The sequence below is a fragment of the Cricetulus griseus genome, chromosome 4, assembly GCF_003668045.3.
Source record: "Cricetulus griseus strain 17A/GY chromosome 4, alternate assembly CriGri-PICRH-1.0, whole genome shotgun sequence".
In the NCBI taxonomy this organism is placed as follows: Eukaryota; Metazoa; Chordata; class Mammalia; order Rodentia; family Cricetidae; genus Cricetulus; species Cricetulus griseus.
This window is the reverse complement of record NC_048597.1, coordinates 139,585,301-139,605,868: the sequence shown is the minus strand read 5'-3', so window position 1 is coordinate 139,605,868 and position 20,568 is coordinate 139,585,301. Positions and strand designations below refer to the sequence as shown.

Here is a 20,568-nt window from a genome sequence, read left to right as displayed (position 1 = left end):
GGACAGTGATGAGACAGTGATGGTTGAGGCCTGGTGGGAATGAAAAGATGGCTATGAGAATACCATGAAGAGACTCAGGCTGCTGCTGTCTCAATGGGCTCCCTACCTGGCACTGGGTATCATCGTCAGAGGCCCATTTTCGGATATGGGAGACAGAGTTGGCGTGAAGCTGGACCCAGGTGCTGAAGGCCGGCTGTTGGCCACAGGCACATTAACATTTTCCTGATCAGCAGCAGCAGGTATGGCTTGTGAGTCAGGAGTACCCTATTCCAGGAATAAACAAGAATATCATGAAATGCTATGAAAAGTGCCCAGGTAATCCAATTTCACCCTGGACAAGGACAACCAAGACCTTCCCTTTAAAACAGAACTATCCACAAACCGCCTCACACGGATGCTGTGGCAGGTTTGTCTTTCCCTTTTAATATAGCATATCTGCTTGAGCTCCTTAGACAAAAGAATGTGAGCAACAGCTACACTCACAAATGCCCTCACACACAATAAGCTCTACAGGGCAGACTCAACACAGAAGACATGGAAAGATGGAGGCGGAGGTGGCTACAGAAATCAAAGATCATGTGTGCTCTGCCAGTGTACCTACTGGGAACTCACACTCTCTAATGATTACCACACTTTCCCAGGCAAGGTCCCCTGACAGGGCCTGGAGAAAGAGAACCCTTGAGCTACTGGTGTGTCTATCACATGTAACAAGTTGGCCAGCAAGGAACAAGCCCCAGATGTCAACTCCAACCTCTGATTACAGATTTTGAGGAATGCAAAGAAAAATGACTGCAAGCAGCAGACTAGAGAGCTGGTGAACCATGGTGGCCTCTCGTACCTGCATGGGCTGTGCTCTGTCACCCCCTTCAGCCATTCTGCTCACATCAGCTTGTGCTGTCAGAGCTTGTTCCTGAGCTAACTGTTCGTTGTACTTCTTCATGTCATACTCAAGTTCAGAGGCCAGTTGTTTGTCAACTGCAAAGAAATCTTTGATTTCATCTCGGTAATCCTGCATCACCTCCTGAAACAGACACAGCATCCTTTAGTATCTTCCTGATAAAAAGTGAGGTCTTACTGGTGTGGTGCACACCTGCAATTCCAGTAGCAGGGCAGGTGAGACCGGAGGATCCTGAGTTCCAGGTAAGCTCAAGCTACACGGTTCGCCTTATCTCCACAGCAACAACACATCATCAGTACCCCATGACACAATTAACAGGTTGCTCAGCACAATGGCATTTTCTGAGCAAGCACTGACCGCAAAAGCAGGTGACCATGATGTGAGTTATTAGCTAACAGTTGTGGCCTCTCAGGATGTTTCCTGTCTAGCGGCCATGTTGATGGGAAAGGTCCTTGTGGAGGTCACAGAGGTGGTGCAGCCTGGAAGCTGCTCATGTCTGCCTCAGCTTTCTCTACTGGTGCCCCGGAAGCAGGGAGGGAAGGGTGTATGGCACAACAACAAAAAGTAAATTCTCATGGTCTCCATTAAGTGAGTTCATCTTTCCTAGCTGACTTTCCCTAGGAGGCAAACTATTTCAAAGAAACATTTTACGTCAGAAGAAAACATACTGGTGTCAGTTCTCCCCTCTACCATACGGGTTCTGGGACAGTAAGCACCTTTGTTTACTGAGCCATCCTGCCATCACCAATACAGCAGGGAGGGGCTTTGGTCTTGCCTCATCTTGGTATGCCAGACTTTGTGGACTCTCCAAGGAAGGCCTTGCCCCCTGAGGAGTGGAGGTGGGGGGATGGGAAGAGGGAGGTGGGGGGGCAGGAGGTGAGAGAGAGGCAACTGGGGTTGGTATGTAAAATGAAAAAAATTTAAATAAAAAAAGAAAAAAAATATGAACAAAGAAAAAGCTGCTACATTAAAGGAGAAAAATGTGCCTCCTTTTGTCAAAGGCCTTGCTTAGGTCTGTACTTTAGGTAAACACATGCCAGTTTTGCTAGGGTAGCTTCTCATGGCCCCTGCTTTACAGACAGCCCAGGTACAGGAATTGCCCTCAAGGCAACACCCTATCCCGGTGTGCATGATCCTGCCATAGGCCCATGACTTCTTGCCCACAAAAGCAAACACCCAACATGAAACATGACTACTAATTTCCAGTCCATCCTTACCGGGTGGACAAGGATAACGTCTTGTCCTCAGCCTTAGTGGAGAAAACCTTTAGACTGGAACCTCTTCCCAAGGAAAGATAGATAGGTTCAGAACATGACTGTTTTTAAAGCTCAGCTGCCTGAGAAACAGAAGGAGCAACCTCAGTGGTGCCTCTGCCAGACTCTTCAGTACCTCAAAGTCCACAGCAGTCCCAGTAGGGACAATTCTACACAGACTGGGTTTCGAAGCATTCTGAGATCTCATTCACTGTCTAGACTAAGCAATGGACCTGGGGCAGTGGGGCTGGGGAGGAAAACCCCACAGAGCAAGCTCCTCACTTACCCTGAGGTAGTTCATGAGTTCCCGCAGAGCAGGGATCTTGTTTTTCTCCAGCACAGTCTTCAGGGAGGTGATGATTGGAATAATATTCTCTATGAAATTCCTCTTTTGAACCTGCAGGGGTACAAACAAAAGCATGCCTTATTTGCACACATATTTGAAAATAACTTTTCCTTGATCCACTTCTTTGAGCACACCAAATCTAGCAGACTACGGAGGCTTGTCTGCCATTTGACCAGGATACTGGGAATAAAGAGCGTGTATGCACAGCCTGTCCTCAGACCTTAAGTGCCACAGCATGTGCAGGCTTGTCCATCAGAATGCACATTAACACCATTCACATGTTCTAAATGACAACAAGGAGTAAGAAATATGATGAGGAACTTGACAAAAAGTTCCACCCTCCACACAGCCCTGATGGACCTTGGCCCTGGCTCTACCCTGCACCCTTCCTTTTGAAAGACAATCTGTTCATGCTGATTACCAAAGAGACACATTATACTCTTCTGAGTAAAAAGTAAAGAATACAGCAAGTACTCTTAATTGATGAGCCCTCTTTCCAGCCAGCCCCCACATTTATCCTTTTAAGAAAAGTTCCATGAGCATTCATGAAGCACCAAGTGCTCCATAGCACAGATCATCTGCAACCCACCACCCCCAGAAGTTCCTTGCTGCCTCAACAGCCATTTTCAATATATTTTACAGAGGATAACTGTGCTTAAGAAAGATTGTTTTGGCAGAAGAGTGCACAGTACATGTTCTGCAAGAGAAAAACCGGAGATAGGAAGGGTGCTGACAGGAAATGGCACATGCTAAAAGAAACAACCACTGGAAAGGCAAGAGACAGCATGCAAGTAAAACAGACAAGATCTTCTGGAAAATTGAATGTAATCAAAATTTTTTGGGATCAAAAGATTCCAGGGTTCAGATAGGAAATCAAACCAGACATTCAAGCTAGGTACAAGACCATGGAGCCTGCTGAGGGATGTGACAACTAGGTCTTTCCAGTCACTGAGCTTCTAATTTGACTCTGTTGGTCAACTCAAACATATTCTTGGTATGCCAGACTCTGCCTTTGGCTGTAGCGCAAATCTCTAAAAAGGAATCTTTGGTATATAATTGCTCCATTCCCTACAAAAGACTGGAAGATGGAACCAACCAAGAATAAATGATTAATTTAGTTCTGACAGTAAATGTGAGACACCATGTACATCTGGACAGGCAAGAAATACACATTCAGTTCAGTTACCTTCAGTGCAAGGTAACCCAGTCACAAAAAGACAAACATGGTATGTACTCACTCATACGTGGGTTTTAGACATAGAGTAAAGGATTACCAGCCTACAATCCACACTGCCAGAGAAGCTAGTAAACAAGGAGTACCCTAAGAGAGACATACATGGTCCCCTGGAGAAGTGGAAACGGACAAGACCTCCTGAGCAAATTGGTAGTATGGGGGGAGGGGAGAGGGAACTAGGAAAATGAGAAGGGGAGAAGAGGAGGGGTGAGGAGGACATGATGGGGCAGGGTGGTTGAGCTGGGGGAAGAACAGAAGAGAGCAAGATAAGAGATAATATAATAGAGGGAGATATTATAGGTTTAAAGAGAAATCAGGCATTAGGTAAATGTCTGGAGCGCTACAAAGATAACGCCAACTAACAATCTAAGCAACAGAGGAGAGGCTACCTTAAATGCCCTCTCCTGATAATGAGATTGATGACTAATTCATATGCCATCCTATAGCTTTCATCCAGCAGCTGGTGGAAGTAGAAGCAGACACCCACAGCTAAACCTTGAACTGAACTGAAATTCAGTTGTGGGAGAAGGAGAATTGATGAGCATAGGGGTCTATACCAGGTTGATGAAACCCACAGAAACAGCTGGCCTGAACAAGGGAGAGCTGTTGGTCCCCAGACTGATAGCTGGGAAACCAGCATGGGACTGATCCAGACCCCCTGAACATGGGTGTCAGTGAGGAGACCTTGGAAATCTATGGGGCCCCTTGTAGTGGATCAGTACTTATCCCTAGCACAGGAATAGACTCTGGGAACTCATCCCACATGGAAGGATACTCCCTGAGCCTAGACACAAGGGGGTTGGCCTAGGCCCTATCCCAAAGGATATGACAGACTTTGAAGACCCCCCTACAGAAGGCCTCACCCTCCCTGGGGAGCTGATAGGGTATGGGATAGGTAGGGTATTAGTTGGGGGGGGAGGGGAGGAGGGGAGGGAGAGGGAACTGGGATTAACATGTAAAATAATCTTTTTAATTAAAATAAACAAATTTAAAAAAAAAGAAAGAAATACACATTCAGGTTCGTGGAAGGAGCTGTAGCTAGAGGCAGAGACTTCAGAATCACGACCACCCATAAAGCCACTGGTAAGAATGGCTCCAGGACTTAGGTACACAACCACACTGGAGCAGCAGAATGTGCACATACCTGGGAGATGATCTTCATCTGGGCTTCCTGCATGACCACATTTGCCAGAGCCATGTCGTCTTCCTCCAAGAGATCCTTGCACGCTTGAGCTCTCATTGCCAACAGCTTGATCTCCTTTGAGCTGAGGATGTCAAAGGTATCTGAGAGCAACTCACTGGCCTCCATGTCCAGGGGCAGGATGCCATCAGTGAAGCATGCTGAGAGAGCACAGGGGAGCAGTGTCTGAGAAACCCTTAGGCCAGAGGGGAAAGGGAATTCACAGAACTAGGGCAAGTCTAGGCTGTGAATGGGGGTGCCCTAAGAGACATAACTAATGCTAAGAAGGACAAAAAAGACACGTCTTCCATACAGACCTGCTGTGCTATCACCGACAGCCTTTTAAGAACACATTCACCCCAAGTATATCAGACGTACCCAAAATACTAAGGCAGATTTTGGAAGTGACATTGAATCGCTGCTCATCTGTGAAGTGCTCAAGGAGAAATTTGTAGATTCTCATTCGTTTCTCCTTGTTTGTCTTTCCCTTTAGCAAAAACAGCCGCTTCCCTCTGTGGCAGAACAGGCCAATATTACTGCACTGTATAGGTACAGGTCACAAAGATTAAATACAGCACCCTCAAGGCTGTGTGACTAGGTTCCAGTGTCATCACAGACATTACCCTTAGGAGTCTACCATTATGCCTGAGTTTCCTTTTGTCATCGTGCCAAGGAAACGAATGACCACTGCAGCAGACATGAGGTGAGTGTCATGCCCAACCTCTGCGTGACACAGCCAGCACCTCTGGAGCCTTACCACAGCTCTTACCAAGACATGGAGGTGTGCCCACCGCAGCTGCCCACTCACCTCTCTGTCTGGGAAAACTTGTTATACTGCCCATGTTTCTCATAGCTGTTGAAGTGGAATATACACTCAATGAAGTGCTGGAAGAACATGGTAGGGTTCCTCTTCAGCAACAAGTGAGCCAGGCAAAACTCCCCAAGGCTGCCGAGGAGAGAGGCAAAAGAAGACCCACTCACTGTCGGTCTACAGATCTGCTAAGAATTCCGCCAAACAGAAAAGCATACAATTCGAAACACATCTCAACAAACCGCCTCATGGGCTGAAAGCGAGTCAGGAATGCTACTCACTTTGTCTGCCTAGCTCTATATTTCATTTGAAAGCCAAGGGCCACATAAATGCTTTCTCTACCAAGTTTTATTTATTGCTAAGATTTATTACTTCCAATTATTTGTATGGCTGTGTGTAGGGGTATGTCCACAAGTTGAAAATGCCCAGTTTGTGGAGACCAGAAAAGGGCTTCGAATACCCCAGAGCTGGAGTTACAGGTTATGAGGCACCTCATGAGGAACAGAACTGCATCCTCTACAAGAGTAGTACTCCTACCTGCTGAACCATCTCTCCACTCTGCTCTATAAGCTTATACTTCAAAACTCAAATAAAGTGGTATTATCCAGATATACTTCTAAAAGAAAAAAAAAAAAAAAAACTAACCAATTTTCCTAAAACTCCTTCAAGCAGAGGCCTGGTCTTCATGCCTAGTGCAATGATAATGATTATCTGAAAATCAACACTTGGCCTTCATTCTCCAAGATGCTAGACACAATAATGAGCAAACATCCGTTTTAATACTCAAAACTTTTCTTAAGAATAAAGAATAGTGGGCTGGAGAGATAGCTCAGAGGTTAAGAGCAGACTGCTCTTGCAGAGGTCCTGAGTTCAATTCCCAGCAACCACATACTGGCTCACACCATCCGTAATGAGATCTGGTGCCCTCTTCTGGTCTGGAGACATACATGCAGACAGAATACTGAATACATAATAAATAAATAAATCTTAAAAAAGATTCACTTTGTCAAGAATGGAACTTTAGTTTCACTGTATAGCTCAGCCATGATTCCCAGCTACCCAGGGGTACCAGCCAGAGCAGAGACAAAGATGACTCTCATGTTTTGCACTTGGTTTTGGAAGGCATTAGGACTTTGCTGGAAACTGACTTCTTCTTGTTGTATTTCTCAGGTTGAGAAGCAAGCTAGTTTGAATTGTGTATATCAGTTAAAATTCAGAACAGGAGCTCAGAAGCCATGATGTTAAAAAATCTTAGTTTTTAAAAGTTCTGCAGAGGAGACAGTCAGGTACTGCCTAGGAAACAAGGTATCAGGATAACTTTTATTATTAAAAAACATTTTTAAAAGATGGTGCCAAGTACAGCATAATTTTTTATAAAATATATTTTAGTCAGTTATTCCCCTCTCCCAACTCCTCCCCACTTCCTGACCAACCAAACATCAAATTTCAAGTTATTTCTCCTTCCTCTCTAAAAAACAGTAAGGAAATAGGACAAAAAGTAACAAAACCCAAACCAAAACTACACAAAACAAAATACGGAGTTTGTTTTGTATTGGTCAACTATTCCTGAGCATGAGGCTGGCTCTGGAGTGCAGGTGCTATACCCAGTGACATTCCACTGGAGAAAACTGATTTTTTTTCCTCTCCCAGCAGATGTCAACTGCCAACTAGGACTGGGACTGTGTCCACTTCCTCTTCTCAGTGTTGGGATTCTGTCAGACTTGAGTCTATGCAGGTCTTGCGCACACTGCCACAGTCTCTCTGAGTTCATATGTGCCTCAGTCCTGTTGTGTCTGGAAGACACTGTTTCCTTGAAGTCATCCATGACCTCTGGCTCTTACAATCTCCCTCCCTCCTCTTCCACATAGTGCCCTGAGCCTTGTGGGGATGGGGATTTGATGAAGACATCCCTATTAGGACTGAGAATTCCAAAGTCTCTCACTGTCTGTCCAGTGTCCACTGTGGGTCTCTGTTAGTCACAACCTATTGCAAGAAGAAGCGTCTCTGATAAGACATGATCTATGGCCATAAAGAATCATTTTATTCTTATTTTTCTTTAGTGCAATAACATGGGTAGGTTTTCCCCTAGGCCCATTACCTAACTAGTATCAGGTTCTTGGCTACTTTAGCAGTGTCAGGTATAGGATCCATCTCATGAGTGGGTCTTAAATCCAGTTTTGAAAAAAAGTGGCTAGCTACTCCCAAAACATTTGTGCCACTATTTCAGCAGTATATACTGCAGGCAGGTCATTGTAGGTTGTAGGGTTCATAAGCTGACTGATACTGATTACTTTTCTCCTTTGGTAATAGCAAAGTACCTTCCAGTACCATCAATGTGGGTCAGCAGATGTGAAGTTTCTAGTTTGGTACCAGCTGTATTTTTCCATGCTCAATGACAAAGTGTCCTCAGCAATAGGGTCCTACCACTAGGATGCGAAGAGCAACTAATAGCCTTGTGATGCTTGAGGAAGCCCAAGAGATCCCTTTAGCCAATGACTCAACAAGATGTAACCATTCCTGGAAATGGAGGTTTTACTTGGCATAAGGTATCTAGTTTGGGTATTGTATCCCCCATAATATGGTGACTACATTTCCTTTCATATGTGAATATAGTTTTGAAGCTTCTACAGTAGTAGGTTTCCATGGCTTTTCAAGGCCTTTAGTGTTAGCTGTGCCTCCCCACATTCCTTCCTTTATCCTACTCTCATCCTGCTCCCCAGTTAATCCTATTCTAATTTGCAAGAGGCATAAGTCAGGGATGACTTTAAGGAAACAGTCTACCAGATACAGCAGGATTGATGCACACATTCTCTCCACAATACTATATTCTACTCCCCTGTTCTCAGGAAATACCTCCATCCCTGCATCCTTATCATCCTAACCTCTGTGGTTATTCAGGTGGTAGCAACATACTGAAAGCTTAAAAGCTAATAACCATATGTAAGAGGTAACATCTTGCCCTGAAACTCAGGACAGTTTAATCATTTCTCCCCACCCACTGTTCTTGGATATTCTTTTTCCTTCCTTCCTTCCTTCCTTCCTTCCTTCCTTCCTTCCTTTCCCTCCCTTCCTTCCTTTTTTCTAGAGCTTTCAGGTTTGTTAAATTATGAAATCTCTCCAGTTTTTTACGTAGGCACTTTGTGCTATGAACTTGCCTTTTAGAGCTGCCTTCATTATGTCCTATGGGATTGGGTATATTGTGTTCTCATTTTCATTCAGTTCTAAAAGTTTGTAATTTTCTTGATTTCTTGGTCCAATTTTCATTCAGTAATGAGTTTTCAGTTTCCTTCAGTTTGCATATTTTCTGCTATTTCTGTTGTCGATATCAAGTTTTAATCCATGGTGATCAGATATGATGTGGGATGTTATTCCACTTTTCTTGTATCTGTTGAGACTTGCTCAGTGTCCTAACATGTGGTTCATTTTGGAGAAAGTTCCATGAGCTGCTAAAAAAGAAATATATTCTTTAGCATTTCAGTGAAATGTTCTGTGAATTCTGGAAAGTTCTGCCAGGACTCTCTGATTTATGATGTTATTTAACTCCAGGGCTTCTCTGCTTAGGTTTTACCTGGGTGATCTGCTTATTGGAGAGAGTGGGATATCAAAGTCATCCACTATGACTGTGTTAGGGTCATATGTGATTTCCGCTGTAGTAGTATTTCTTTTATGAACTTGGGTGCCCTTACATTTGATGTACAAATGTTCAGAATTGCAATGTTCTCTTGGTGGAGCTTTCCTTTAATGACCTATGTAGTGATCTTCCCCATCTCTTCTGATTAGTTTTGGTTTGAAGTCTACTTTGCCAGATATTAAAATAGCAATACTTGCTTCTTGATTCCATTTACTTAAAATAATCTTTTCCATCCTTTTACCCTGAGGTGATATTGGTCTTTGATGGAGGTGTGTGTGCTTCTTAGATGCAACAAAAAGATAGATCCTGTTTTCTAATCCAATCTGTTGGTTGTGTCTTTTTTTGGGGGTGGGGGTGGGGGATGGATTGAGACCATTAATAGAGTTACTGATGAACAGTGTTTACCAATTCCTGTTATTTGTTGCTGTGGTGTGAGTTCCCCCACCCCCTCTCTTGATTTACTGTTCTGGGATTATTTGTTTATTGTGTCCTCTTGGGTGTAGTTAACTTCTCTTCAGACTAAAGTTTTCCTTCTAGAGCCTTCTGTGGGCTGAATTGATGGATAGAAATTTCTTATTTTTTTTCTTATTGTGGAATGTTTTTCTGTTTGTTGTGATTAGTAGTTTTCTGATATCATAGTCTGCACTGGAGTCTGTGGTCTCTCAAGTTGGTAGAATATCCATCCATGTCTTTCTGGCTTCTAGAGTTTCCACTGAAAAGCCAGATGTTATTCTAATAGGACCATCTTTATATGGCCTTTCCCCATGAACTTGAAGCTTTTAATGTCATTTCTTGTTCTAAACATTTAGTGTTTTATTATGTGTAGGGGAGAATTTCTTTTCTGGCGCAATCTATTTGGTGTTTTGTATGCTTCTTGTTCCTCGATTGGCATCTCCTTCTTTATGCTGGGGAAATTTCTTCTTTAATTCTGTTAGAGATATTTTCTGTGCCTTTTGACTTGGGTTTTTTCAACTTCTTCTACCCCTATTAGTCACAGATTTGGTCTTTTTGTAAGGTCCTGGACTGCCTAGATGTTTTGTACCTGAATTTTTTTCCCAGATAAAATAATTTCTTTGACTGACCTATCTATTTCTTCTACTTTGTCTTTGAGATGTGACAGTCTCTCTTCCATGTCTTTTAATCTGTTGGTGAGGCTTACCTCTGAGGCTTTTGTTTGACATCCTGAGGTTTTCATTTCCAGTTTTATTTCGCTTTGTGTTTTCTTTAGTGACTCAATTTCTTTGTTAAATTCTATTCCCATGTCTTGAATTGTTTTCACTATTTCATTCAACTGTATGTGTTTTCATGGTCTTCATTAAGGCATTTATTCATATCCTCTTTAAGGTCTTACAACATATTCATAATTAGTATTTTGAAGTCCTTGTTTTGTGCTTCAGCTAAATTGCTTTTCTTAGGGCTTATTGCAGTTGAGTTTCTGGCTTCTGGAGGAGGCATATTGTCTTGCTTGTTCATGTTTGTGTTCTTATGCTGAGATCTAGGCATCTGGAAATAGACTGTTTGGAGTGTTTGCTGTGTAGACATCTGGTCTCGTCTTTGTTGGTAGGTGTTCTATTCTTTGGTCGCTTTGCCTACTCTGTGTCCTAGCTAAATGTGGTGGCTGCAGGGTCCCTGGTAGACTGTTTCTACAGGTTGCTGGGTGTCACACAGGAATGGAAATGGGTTAGAGGCTAAGACTATAGGAAAGAACTAGAGGGTCCCTGGATCCGTCTAGGATGACTTTCAAACACAGAAATGAACACAATTTTGTATAATAAAAGGTTAATTCGTTTGTTTTTATCTATGAGTTCTAACTTTTTTTTAAGGACTGGGTCTCAAGTAGCCTAGGCTGACCTTGAACTTGCCACACTGTTGAACTCCTAATATCATTTCCACCTCCTGAGTGCTTCAATTACAAGTATAAGCCAGCACACATGGCTCCATATATTCTTTACAGACTGAACTGTTTAGAAATCTACATTTGAAAGGCAAAGTTCACAACATCAGATGGAGTTCTTTCAGAATTAAAGTTACTTTGGTAAACCATCTGTGACCAGAATGGGGAAAACCAGGATTCTCCCAAGGAAATGAAGACTAGGAATTTGCCCTCTGTGGTCTGCTTTCTGGCCAGTCTGCTATAGTACACTGGGTCTCATGTCCACCTGAACCCTCTCCTCAGACCTGAACTGGCCTTATGAATCCACTAATTCATCAGGAGGGAGAGCCGCTTTAACCTGCTGCCAGGTCGGCGTTCATCTTCTTGGGGTTTAGGCTGGGAACGAAGACCAGCAGAGGTAACTGACAATGAGACACTGGTCTGGACCCTACTAGAAGCTATGCACATATACTTCACTGTCATGCAAACCCTCGCAGGATGGCACGCTCAAGGATGAAGGCTGCCACTGAGGTTTTTGTGAGGAGAAGCTGAAATCAGTCACTGCACAGAGTCTAATCTCAATGCTGCATCTACAGGGTTTTTACTAGAGCGGCAGCAAGTTTCAGTCTTGATACACCGGAGAAAAGGATCTAACTGTCTTGGTCTGCTGAAAAGCTAAAAGAAATTTAAATTAGACTCAAGGAAGGTGAAAGCAAGGGATGGGGGAGTGGCAACTGGTTACAGCAACAGACATGCAGCTAGTCCAGCATGACAGCCTCTACTATCTGTTTCCTGTTAGTTTGGGATCTTACTTTTTTCTCCATCCCAAATCATGACTCAGTGTCTTTAAGGTTCATATACAGGTACCCAACTGTCACCACACCTGCCATTTTCCAGACTTCTTTATCCACAGTTCCCCCACTTTCATATTCCATGTCACCACCCTGTGGCCTTGCTGTGGACGATGTCACTGCACTGAATCAAAGGGCTTCTGCATGTGCCCTGTCTGTCCTTCTAGCTGTTTAGACTCCCCATCCCACTCCATTTGTTCTGCAACTTCACTGAGTGCTCTATAGAAAGAAGTCTCTCTGTTAAACCAAGTCACCTTCCATTTTCCTCCCCTTTCTTTCTCAGTGGTACTTTGAACTATTTTTGCAGCAATTGCTTATTAAACAGTCTGTTTATTATTTACGAGGCTATCACCCTGTGACTATGGGATGGCAAGGCTGCCACCTAGTGGTTATAGAAGAAAACATATCAAATAATTTTGTATTTTTAAAATACGGTTTTATATGACCCTGCTAAAGAAGTGCTGGGATAAGCCGGGCGTTGGTGGTGCACGCCTTTAATCCCAGCACTCGGGTGGCAGAGACAGGTGGATCTCTGTGAGTTCGAGGCCAGCCTGGTCTCCAGAGTGAGTGTCAGGATAGGCTCCAAAGCTACACAGAGAAACTCTGTCTCGAAAAACAAAACAAAACAACAACAACAAAAATGTGCTGGGATGTAGCGCAGTGGTAGAACACTTACATAACATATACAAGGCCCTGGCTTCAATGCCCACTCCTCATTTTCCTTCCTTAATTTCCTCATGCTAGAATCCTCATGAAATCCAACTGGACAAAAAAAGCATTCAACAGGCTCTGCCTCCCAGTCTCTGTAACTTCTGACATGGCAGAAATATAGAGAGAGATTAATCCACTTACTATAAACAGATAGGTCTGACATTGGCCTAACTACGCAGTCATCGGCTTTTCTGAAAGAAGAAACTCCTGCCCACATTTCCATGGTTTAAATAAACCCAGAATGCAGGGATAAAACTGGGAGCTTTAGGGTTGGTGAGATGGCCAGTGAGTAAAAGGGCCTGTCACCAAACCTAATGACCTGCGGTTAATCACTGGGACCTACAGGATGAAAGGCGGGAACTAACTCCTGCAAATTGTCTGACCTCCACATGTGCGCTGTGGCAAATACATGCCCAAACACAGACACACATAATAAGGGGATGAATAAGATGTAATAACGTTTTAGTGAGAGATTTAAGGAGAGAATTGGAAATGCTAAGCGTGCTGACTGTCTCACCCCTGTGTACAGCCTCTCTTCATCTGACTGAATTTCCTTCTGACCCCTGAGCAGAATCTGGATTTACACCATCTATGTTAAATGTTACGCACTGACTAATGCTCTTCTTAAAATATATTCTTTTCAATGATTTAAAATGTATTATTTTAATCTATTTGTCTGTCTGTCTGTCTGTCTATATATATCCATATATATTACATATTTATGGGGTACCATGTGATATTTTAACATATGTATATGTTTAACACATGTAAAATGTTTAAATTGGGTTAAACTTAACATTGCCTCTTTTTTTTGTGTGGGGATTTCTTGACAGGGTTTCTCTATGTAACAGCTCTGGCTGTTCTGAAACTCTCTTTGTAGATCTACCTGCCTCTGCTTTAATCTCCAGTGCTGGGATTAAAGGTGTGCACTGCCACTGCCGGACATCTACTGTCTCTTTTAAACATACTTACATTAAGCTAATAAAAATGAGAGAAAAGATGGAAATGTAGCATAAACAGACAATGTGCATCCTAGGTTCATCACTAAAAGCAAATGAGCACCTCTGCCAGGCCCAGTGTGACTATGTCACTGTTGACTACAAGGGTCCTTAGGGAGCTCATTAAAATCAGGTAGGAATGGCACAGCCATCCCTTCCTTTGCCCAAGTATACAAAAAAGTTGGCCGCCCCAGCTTTTTTCTTTGCTTCTGACTCTAGACAATACTAATCAGAAGGTTAACCTTCTGCTACTTTGTTATTTGAAATATTCTTCCTTTGAAAATTAAACCCAAAGAATTCAACAGAAATTCTTCTACGGAAAGCAGACTAAATTATTGGTGACCAAATTTAGAAGCAGAGGGAGCCATTATCACAAGCTATTTATAGTTACTGAACTCTGTAAAGACCTTTCGCCTGCTGTAGTGGCTTTTCTTGTGGCATTCAGCAGCTTGTTTTCCAAGTGAAGATTTGCTTTAAAATAATTATTCATACAACATAATCTGGAGTAGCAAATCCTATCTGGCCATTTTCAAACTCCTTGAAAATAAATCTTTAAAAGAGAAATACAAGGATAGGAATTAAGGGATGGCAAAGCCACATCTCTCCCTCCAATTTTTAAGAAACACCCATTTCCAAGGAGCCTTTGCAATCGGCACACTGCCTTTTACACAGTGCCATTCACTCTTAATTCCTAGAATCTCTTCCTTTCGACTTCTAAACTTAAAAGAAAACTGTATTTCTTTGTCAAAATTAACTTTTTTTGGTCTAGAAAGCACTAGAAGAGCCATTAGTTAAAATGCCTCCCGTAGGACACAGTTTAAATGACAAGGCAGAGTATTCTTTACTACTTCTTAGTGAGAGCAGGCAATGAGAGCAGAGTTAGCAAATGATGGAGTTGAGGCAGAGATTATTTAGTTATCAGTCTGCTCAGTTTTGGTTTGTTTTGCTTTAAAAACATGCATATATAAGGTCTGTTTTATCATTTAGTATTTTAAGATTTTTTTTGGTAATTATTAAAAGCCTACTAAATCCCAAACAACTGTAGATGACCCTGAAAGGAAAGATAGTGCATACCAGAAATTAGGTAAATTGTTGAGCTGTGTGACATATGAGGGCAAGATTACCTGGCAATGTCTGGGTGTGGATCCACCAGGGTGCTGACAAATCGGAAGAACAGACAGCCCTTCCATTTCACATATTCTTCCTGTACAAGGATAAAAATAGCACACTTCAGGAAGAATTTTAATATGCAGAGTCATTTGCTGACTTTCCTTAATGTAACATTCCACCTGTTGGCTACTGGTCCACCTGGGACCCAAGTTTACATCCATAGTGTTTACTTCCTAACCTTGAACTAAGCACGTAGCATTTGTTAGCTAAAAGAGATGTAGAGGAGTATTTGGGCAACAATCTATGGTATAAGGAAACTTGGCTTTAATGGGCAGATCCACAGGTTCCTTTGTAAGGTCCATAATGCATGAGAAGACAAGCTTATGAATGTATAGAAAAGATATATAACTTAGTGAATGCCTTCTTTTTAAATAACCAATTATTCCCTTCTCGTTACAGGCTAACTGCAAGCTCTAAATGTACACACAAATATCAAACGCTCTACACAGCCCTGCAGCTCAAGATGTTTTACAAACTGGAAACAGTTTACTGGATTCTACAGCAATGCTGTGAGACAGTGCATTCCAGGGCCAGGTGGTGATGGCACACACCTTTAATCCCAGCACTTGGGAGGCAGAGGCAGAGGCAAGCGGATCTCTGTGAGTTCAAGGCCAGCCTAGTCTATAGAGCGAGTTCCAGGACAATCTCCAAAGCCACAGAAAAACACTGTCTCCAAAAACAAACAAACAAAACAAGAGTGCATTTCAAATACAATCTACATTTTAAAACAATAGCCCTTATGGCTGAAACACATGGACGTGGCCAAGAAGGGCAGTGGGACTTGAACTGGAGCCTCCTGTCCCTAAGCACTTCCCTCTGCAGGTCACAGATACAGAATTACACTGCTCCACAGGATGTCTGCACAAATATGCCACTGAGCACTAAACACTGTAAGATATTCTAAACCAGAGATGAGAATGGTTGTCTTTGATTCTATGGCAGAGCAAGCATATCTTTGTTAACGGACTATTCCCTACACCAGCACGGCAAGCAGCAAAGGGCAGTTGGATCCCTACACACACCTGTAAGAGGTTGGTAAGCAAGATCAATGTCTGCTTCCGGATAAATGGGTCTGAGTCCTTCAGACAAATGGAAATATTGGGAATATAATTGTCCACCATGACAGTGTATCGGATACAAAGATCACACATCACAATGATGACATTGTTGCGGACAGCCACATCCTCACACACTTCAAGTTCTCGCACAAGGGCTGGGATGCTTTTCTTTGCAAGGTCTTCATGCTGTAAGCACAGTTTACCTGTCACAGAGAAGAGGAAATTGCCTACATTCCACACTATGGGTTACACAGAGTAAATATATGCCCCAAGCCACAAACGACGAACTCACAGACAAATATTAGAAAGTTTAAAAACAGCGTTAAAAAAAAATAAACGCCACAAGTTTCTTGAGACACGTGATTGTTCCCCTGGAATAATAAAATCGTCTTCCACTTAAAGCCACTCTTTGAATTGTACAGTTACCTACTTGTCCACATAATGACCAGTAAAACCTAACATATTCCAGTTTTGATTATATACATGTTCTAAGAAAAACATTACTGAATTAAAAATGCAAGCTGTATAGCAGGAAAGAATGTTGCCTCACTTATTTTTTATTCATAATTAGAAGGAGGCTGCTGAATTACATTTTCTACTGTGTTTGCTTTGTGGCCTGGGGAATGTTTTGCCCTTACTTGAAATTCTTGGGTATTTTAAAAATAATATCACAAGAACAAAAACAAAAAAAACCCAAACCAAACCACAGCAACAACAAAAACCACCATTTCAAACTATACTATAAGATATACAATCACTTTTAAAAATAGAATATTCCAATTATAGCCAGAGGTCAGTGTTTTCATGATGAACTAATGGAGTGGGTGGAGACATGTGATCAAAGCTCATCTGTCAGTTCTGGAAATTTAAATAAACCGTCTCGCTCAATAAACTGAACTTCAAACTTTCCACTCCTAAAACCCAGTGTAATATCTAGGATACAGTTCTCTGTTTGGGGGGTGCATGCAGGCTCATGTGTATACACAAGTATTGGCAGAGGCCAGAAGACAACCTTGACTGTTCTCAGGCATCATCTATCTTTCACTTGAGAAGGGGCTTCTCATTGGCCTGGAGTTTGCCAAGCAGGCTAGGCTGGTGGCCAGGGAGCACCAAGGACCTGCCTGTCCCTGCATCCTTACAGTACATGAATTTATAGGCATGTACCAGTGGACTTGGCTTCCTTAATTATTTATTTTAATGTATTTTAGGTGCATGGGTATCTTGCCTGCATGCATGCCACTTGTGTGCCTGGTGTCTGCAGAGGCCAAAAGAGGGCATCAGATCTCCTAGAACAGGAGTTACTGGCAGTTGTAAGCGGTGGGTGCTAGGAATCAAATCTGGGTCCTCTGGAAAAGCACCGGTGTTCTTAACTACTGAGCCACCTTTCCAGCCCTCTGGCATTTTTAAAATGTAGCTTCTGGGGATTACAATTAGGTCTTTGTGCTTCTTAGCACTTTAGAAACTGAGCTATTTCTTAGCCTCTGAAATACACTTCTTGATAGACTTCCCAAGCTACACTGTGAATATTAAAACAAAACAAAAACACTATAAGAACAGATACAGGTATAACTGTAATTAATTACCACTATCCAACAACAACAAAAAAAACCTCCCTGTGTATTATAATGGTTTCTATGTAACCATTAGGCTCATGTGACCAAACACTTGGTTCCCAGTTGATGACACTGTTTTGTGAGGTTAGGTTAGAGGCAGGAGGCATGGGTCATTGGTAGAGGGATTTTGAGCATGGCTTCTGTCTGTCTACTGCCTCGCAATGCCAAGCCAGTGTTACCATGCTTTCTTTCACTCTGTAAAATGGATGGGCACCCTCTAAAGCATGCACTAAAGTAACCGTCTGTGCCTTGAAGTTGCCTCTTTCAGGGATTTCATCACTACAAGGAGAGAAGTTATTACCATACAGAGTGGCAGTCTCAAGGGCTCTCACTTTGAGTGCCCTGTTACATCTGCAGAGCTGGTTTCTCACATCAGAATTAACTCAAAGTCATAAAAGCTAGAGTAGGCATAGACTCAATAGCACATAGCACGTAACTGTAGTTAAGATTATTTGAGACAAAAGCTACACAGACTACAGCCACATTTCCCCCATGGTACTCATACCTAAAGTGATGATGGCATGTGCTCTAATCACAGAAGGCATGGTAGAGCTTCTGACCTGGAAAGGCAGCTGATTGGCTAGGGCATCCATGGTCCCTTGAGATGATGGTACTGTGGGAAAGGAAGAGGAAAGGAATTATTACTGAGACAGTAAAGAGCCTCAAGACAGAATGGTGCAGAGTGTGACTTCAAAGGCCTTACAGTGATCCACATGAGAAGAAGCAGCCAGAACAGACTGGATTAGAAGGAAGATTCGCTTCTCTACTATGGCTGGACATAACTGGGCTATATCTCCTATGGTAAAAATACATTTCACCTGCAAAGAGAATTGATTTTGCAATAAAACCAAGGCAAAAAGAACATAAATTCTAGCTCGAGTAACACATAAAAAGAATGTTATTTTGTCTCACAAATTACAAAACGATCACTACTTTTTCAGAAAATATGCATGGCTATCAATAAAAATTTGGTTGCTACTTAATAAAAAATTCATTCCAAATTAGAATGACCATATCATTTTATCATCTAAATCCAGACATTTCTGTGAATAATTGGGGTTCTATTAATAATCATGTTGTGATAGAAGGTGTCACCCCTTTATATTAATATATACAACAAGTGTTTAAAGAATATAAGGATTCCATGTGAAAGCTACGGGTTTCATGATAATTTTGCTAAGGTTTCTATGTTAGAGGCTATTTTTTTCTTTTTGGTTTTTAAGAAACAGGGTTTCTCTATAGCTTTGGAGCCTGTCCTGGAGCTCCCTCTGTAGACCATGCTGGCCTTGAACTCACAGAGATCTGCCTGCCTCTGCCTCCGAAGCGCTGCCATTAAAGGCGTGTGTTGCCAGGTGTCACCATGCCTGGTGTGGGTGTTTATTCTTACAATTGCCTGGTGAATACCTCTGTGAACCCTGCTACTCCATTTTCCTAGCAGTGAAACCAAGACTGAAAGAGCACATAAAGGGCCGGGAGTCTAGCTTAATGGTAGAAATCACGGGCCCTGTATGCTCAAGGGCCTGTGTTTGATCCCTAGCATTTCAAACAAAATTTGAGCATGTAAACTCACTCTATATTGTAAAACATAACCCCAATTTGTCCTCCATGTTAGTTTACTGTTTAAACTCCTGCTCGTAACACACACAAGTTCCTACTTCCTCATAGCCAGCTACCACTCTTCCTGTTTTCTAGTGACATCCCATTTGAATAAATAATATTGTTTTTCTTTACCCCAAAGATGAACGGGCATTATTAGAAAGTCAAATGTCAGGTGGGAGCTTACTTTAGAGCTTGACACAGTTGTGCATGCATACCTACAACTGAACCTCCTGGGAAGGGAGGTTCCCTTGGGCCCATAAATTTAAGGTCAGCCTGAGCAATATAGCAAGATCTTGATTCAAATAAAACAAAAATAACTCCTTAGCCTTGCGGTAAAAAAGTCAACAGCACATATATTTGAGTAAAAAAAAAATAATAATAATCTTGAACATAAAGTGTGGTATTTTGCTCCTTGCTGTGGTTTTGTTTTTGTTTTTTGTAATATTGGTGTGGGTCTTGATGGATATTTGATACGATCCAAGTCCTCTGAAATCTACTGATAGCATCAGAGTCCCACAGTGCTAATGCTCACCACTGAATGTGCACACACGGAGCTGCTGGCAGGGTGGCCTCCCCTTGCAAAGCTAACCCTGGTCTATAATCACTAACTACAAGAGAGAAGCTGGCAGAGCAGAAACTGAACGAACACAGAAGAGGAGGTGCTCTACTCATTTAAACAGAGGAGACAACCAGCCACTTTTGTCTAAATGATGATCCATCCTAAAGGGCATCAAAACCATGGTTTATTTCCTCTATCAGACAATGTCATATACCAGAATCAGAATCACTGTTAACAGACATGCTAACTGCCTTATGGGTCCTGATTCATAAGGGCTCTTATACTGACACTATTTTTAGAGTAGGAGTGTCCATCAAGATAACTGGCTCAGCAATGGGCATCTGTGTCCTGGGCGGTCAAATATCCCCTTTTAGTTTACACATTATGAATGCAGCTCACAAATGCCTGTGTGACTCCAGCTACATAGCATCTAATATCTGGTTTCCACAAGTATCTGCATTCACCTGCATGGACCCCTCTCCCCCAACCAGCACACATTAACAACCATAAACATAATGCAACCCCCCCCCAAAGTAAGCAATAAAAGCCTTTTTTTTCTGCCAACAGCAGCTGAAACTCACATTCAACAATTGCCCTTGAAGACACCCTGCTGTAAAAAGATTAAGAAAAAGCAGCTGCTTACCACCAGGTCTTCGTTCATGTTCCCTGCCCCATCTTCCTTCAGAAGGACGTTAGAGAGGTAGTGCTCGCAGGTGGAGAGCACATCCCCACACACCTGCTTCAGCAGCTCCTGCACGAGTCATTAAGTTAGAATTGAAGGGT

The 20,568-nt window shown here is 42.4% G+C and overlaps 1 protein-coding gene across 2 annotated transcripts in view; it reads right to left on the bottom strand.

The window, feature by feature from the left end:
- Window positions 1-20,568, bottom strand: part of Ncapd3 (non-SMC condensin II complex subunit D3) — a 73,165-nt gene that overhangs the window by 7,021 nt on the left and 45,576 nt on the right. For both annotated transcript variants that reach the window (XM_027411712.2, XM_027411713.2), the window contains 11 exons: window positions 20,429-20,536; window positions 18,331-18,445; window positions 18,133-18,240; window positions 15,979-16,217; window positions 14,911-14,990; window positions 5,720-5,857; window positions 5,290-5,423; window positions 4,876-5,072; window positions 2,438-2,548; window positions 839-1,021; window positions 107-264 (listed from right to left, as the gene is read on the bottom strand). In XM_027411712.2, coding sequence (XP_027267513.1) covers window positions 107-264; window positions 839-1,021; window positions 2,438-2,548; window positions 4,876-5,072; window positions 5,290-5,423; window positions 5,720-5,857; window positions 14,911-14,990; window positions 15,979-16,217; window positions 18,133-18,240; window positions 18,331-18,445; window positions 20,429-20,536 — 1,571 coding nt within the window. The remainder of the gene's footprint in view (window positions 1-106; window positions 265-838; window positions 1,022-2,437; window positions 2,549-4,875; window positions 5,073-5,289; window positions 5,424-5,719; window positions 5,858-14,910; window positions 14,991-15,978; window positions 16,218-18,132; window positions 18,241-18,330; window positions 18,446-20,428; window positions 20,537-20,568) is intronic.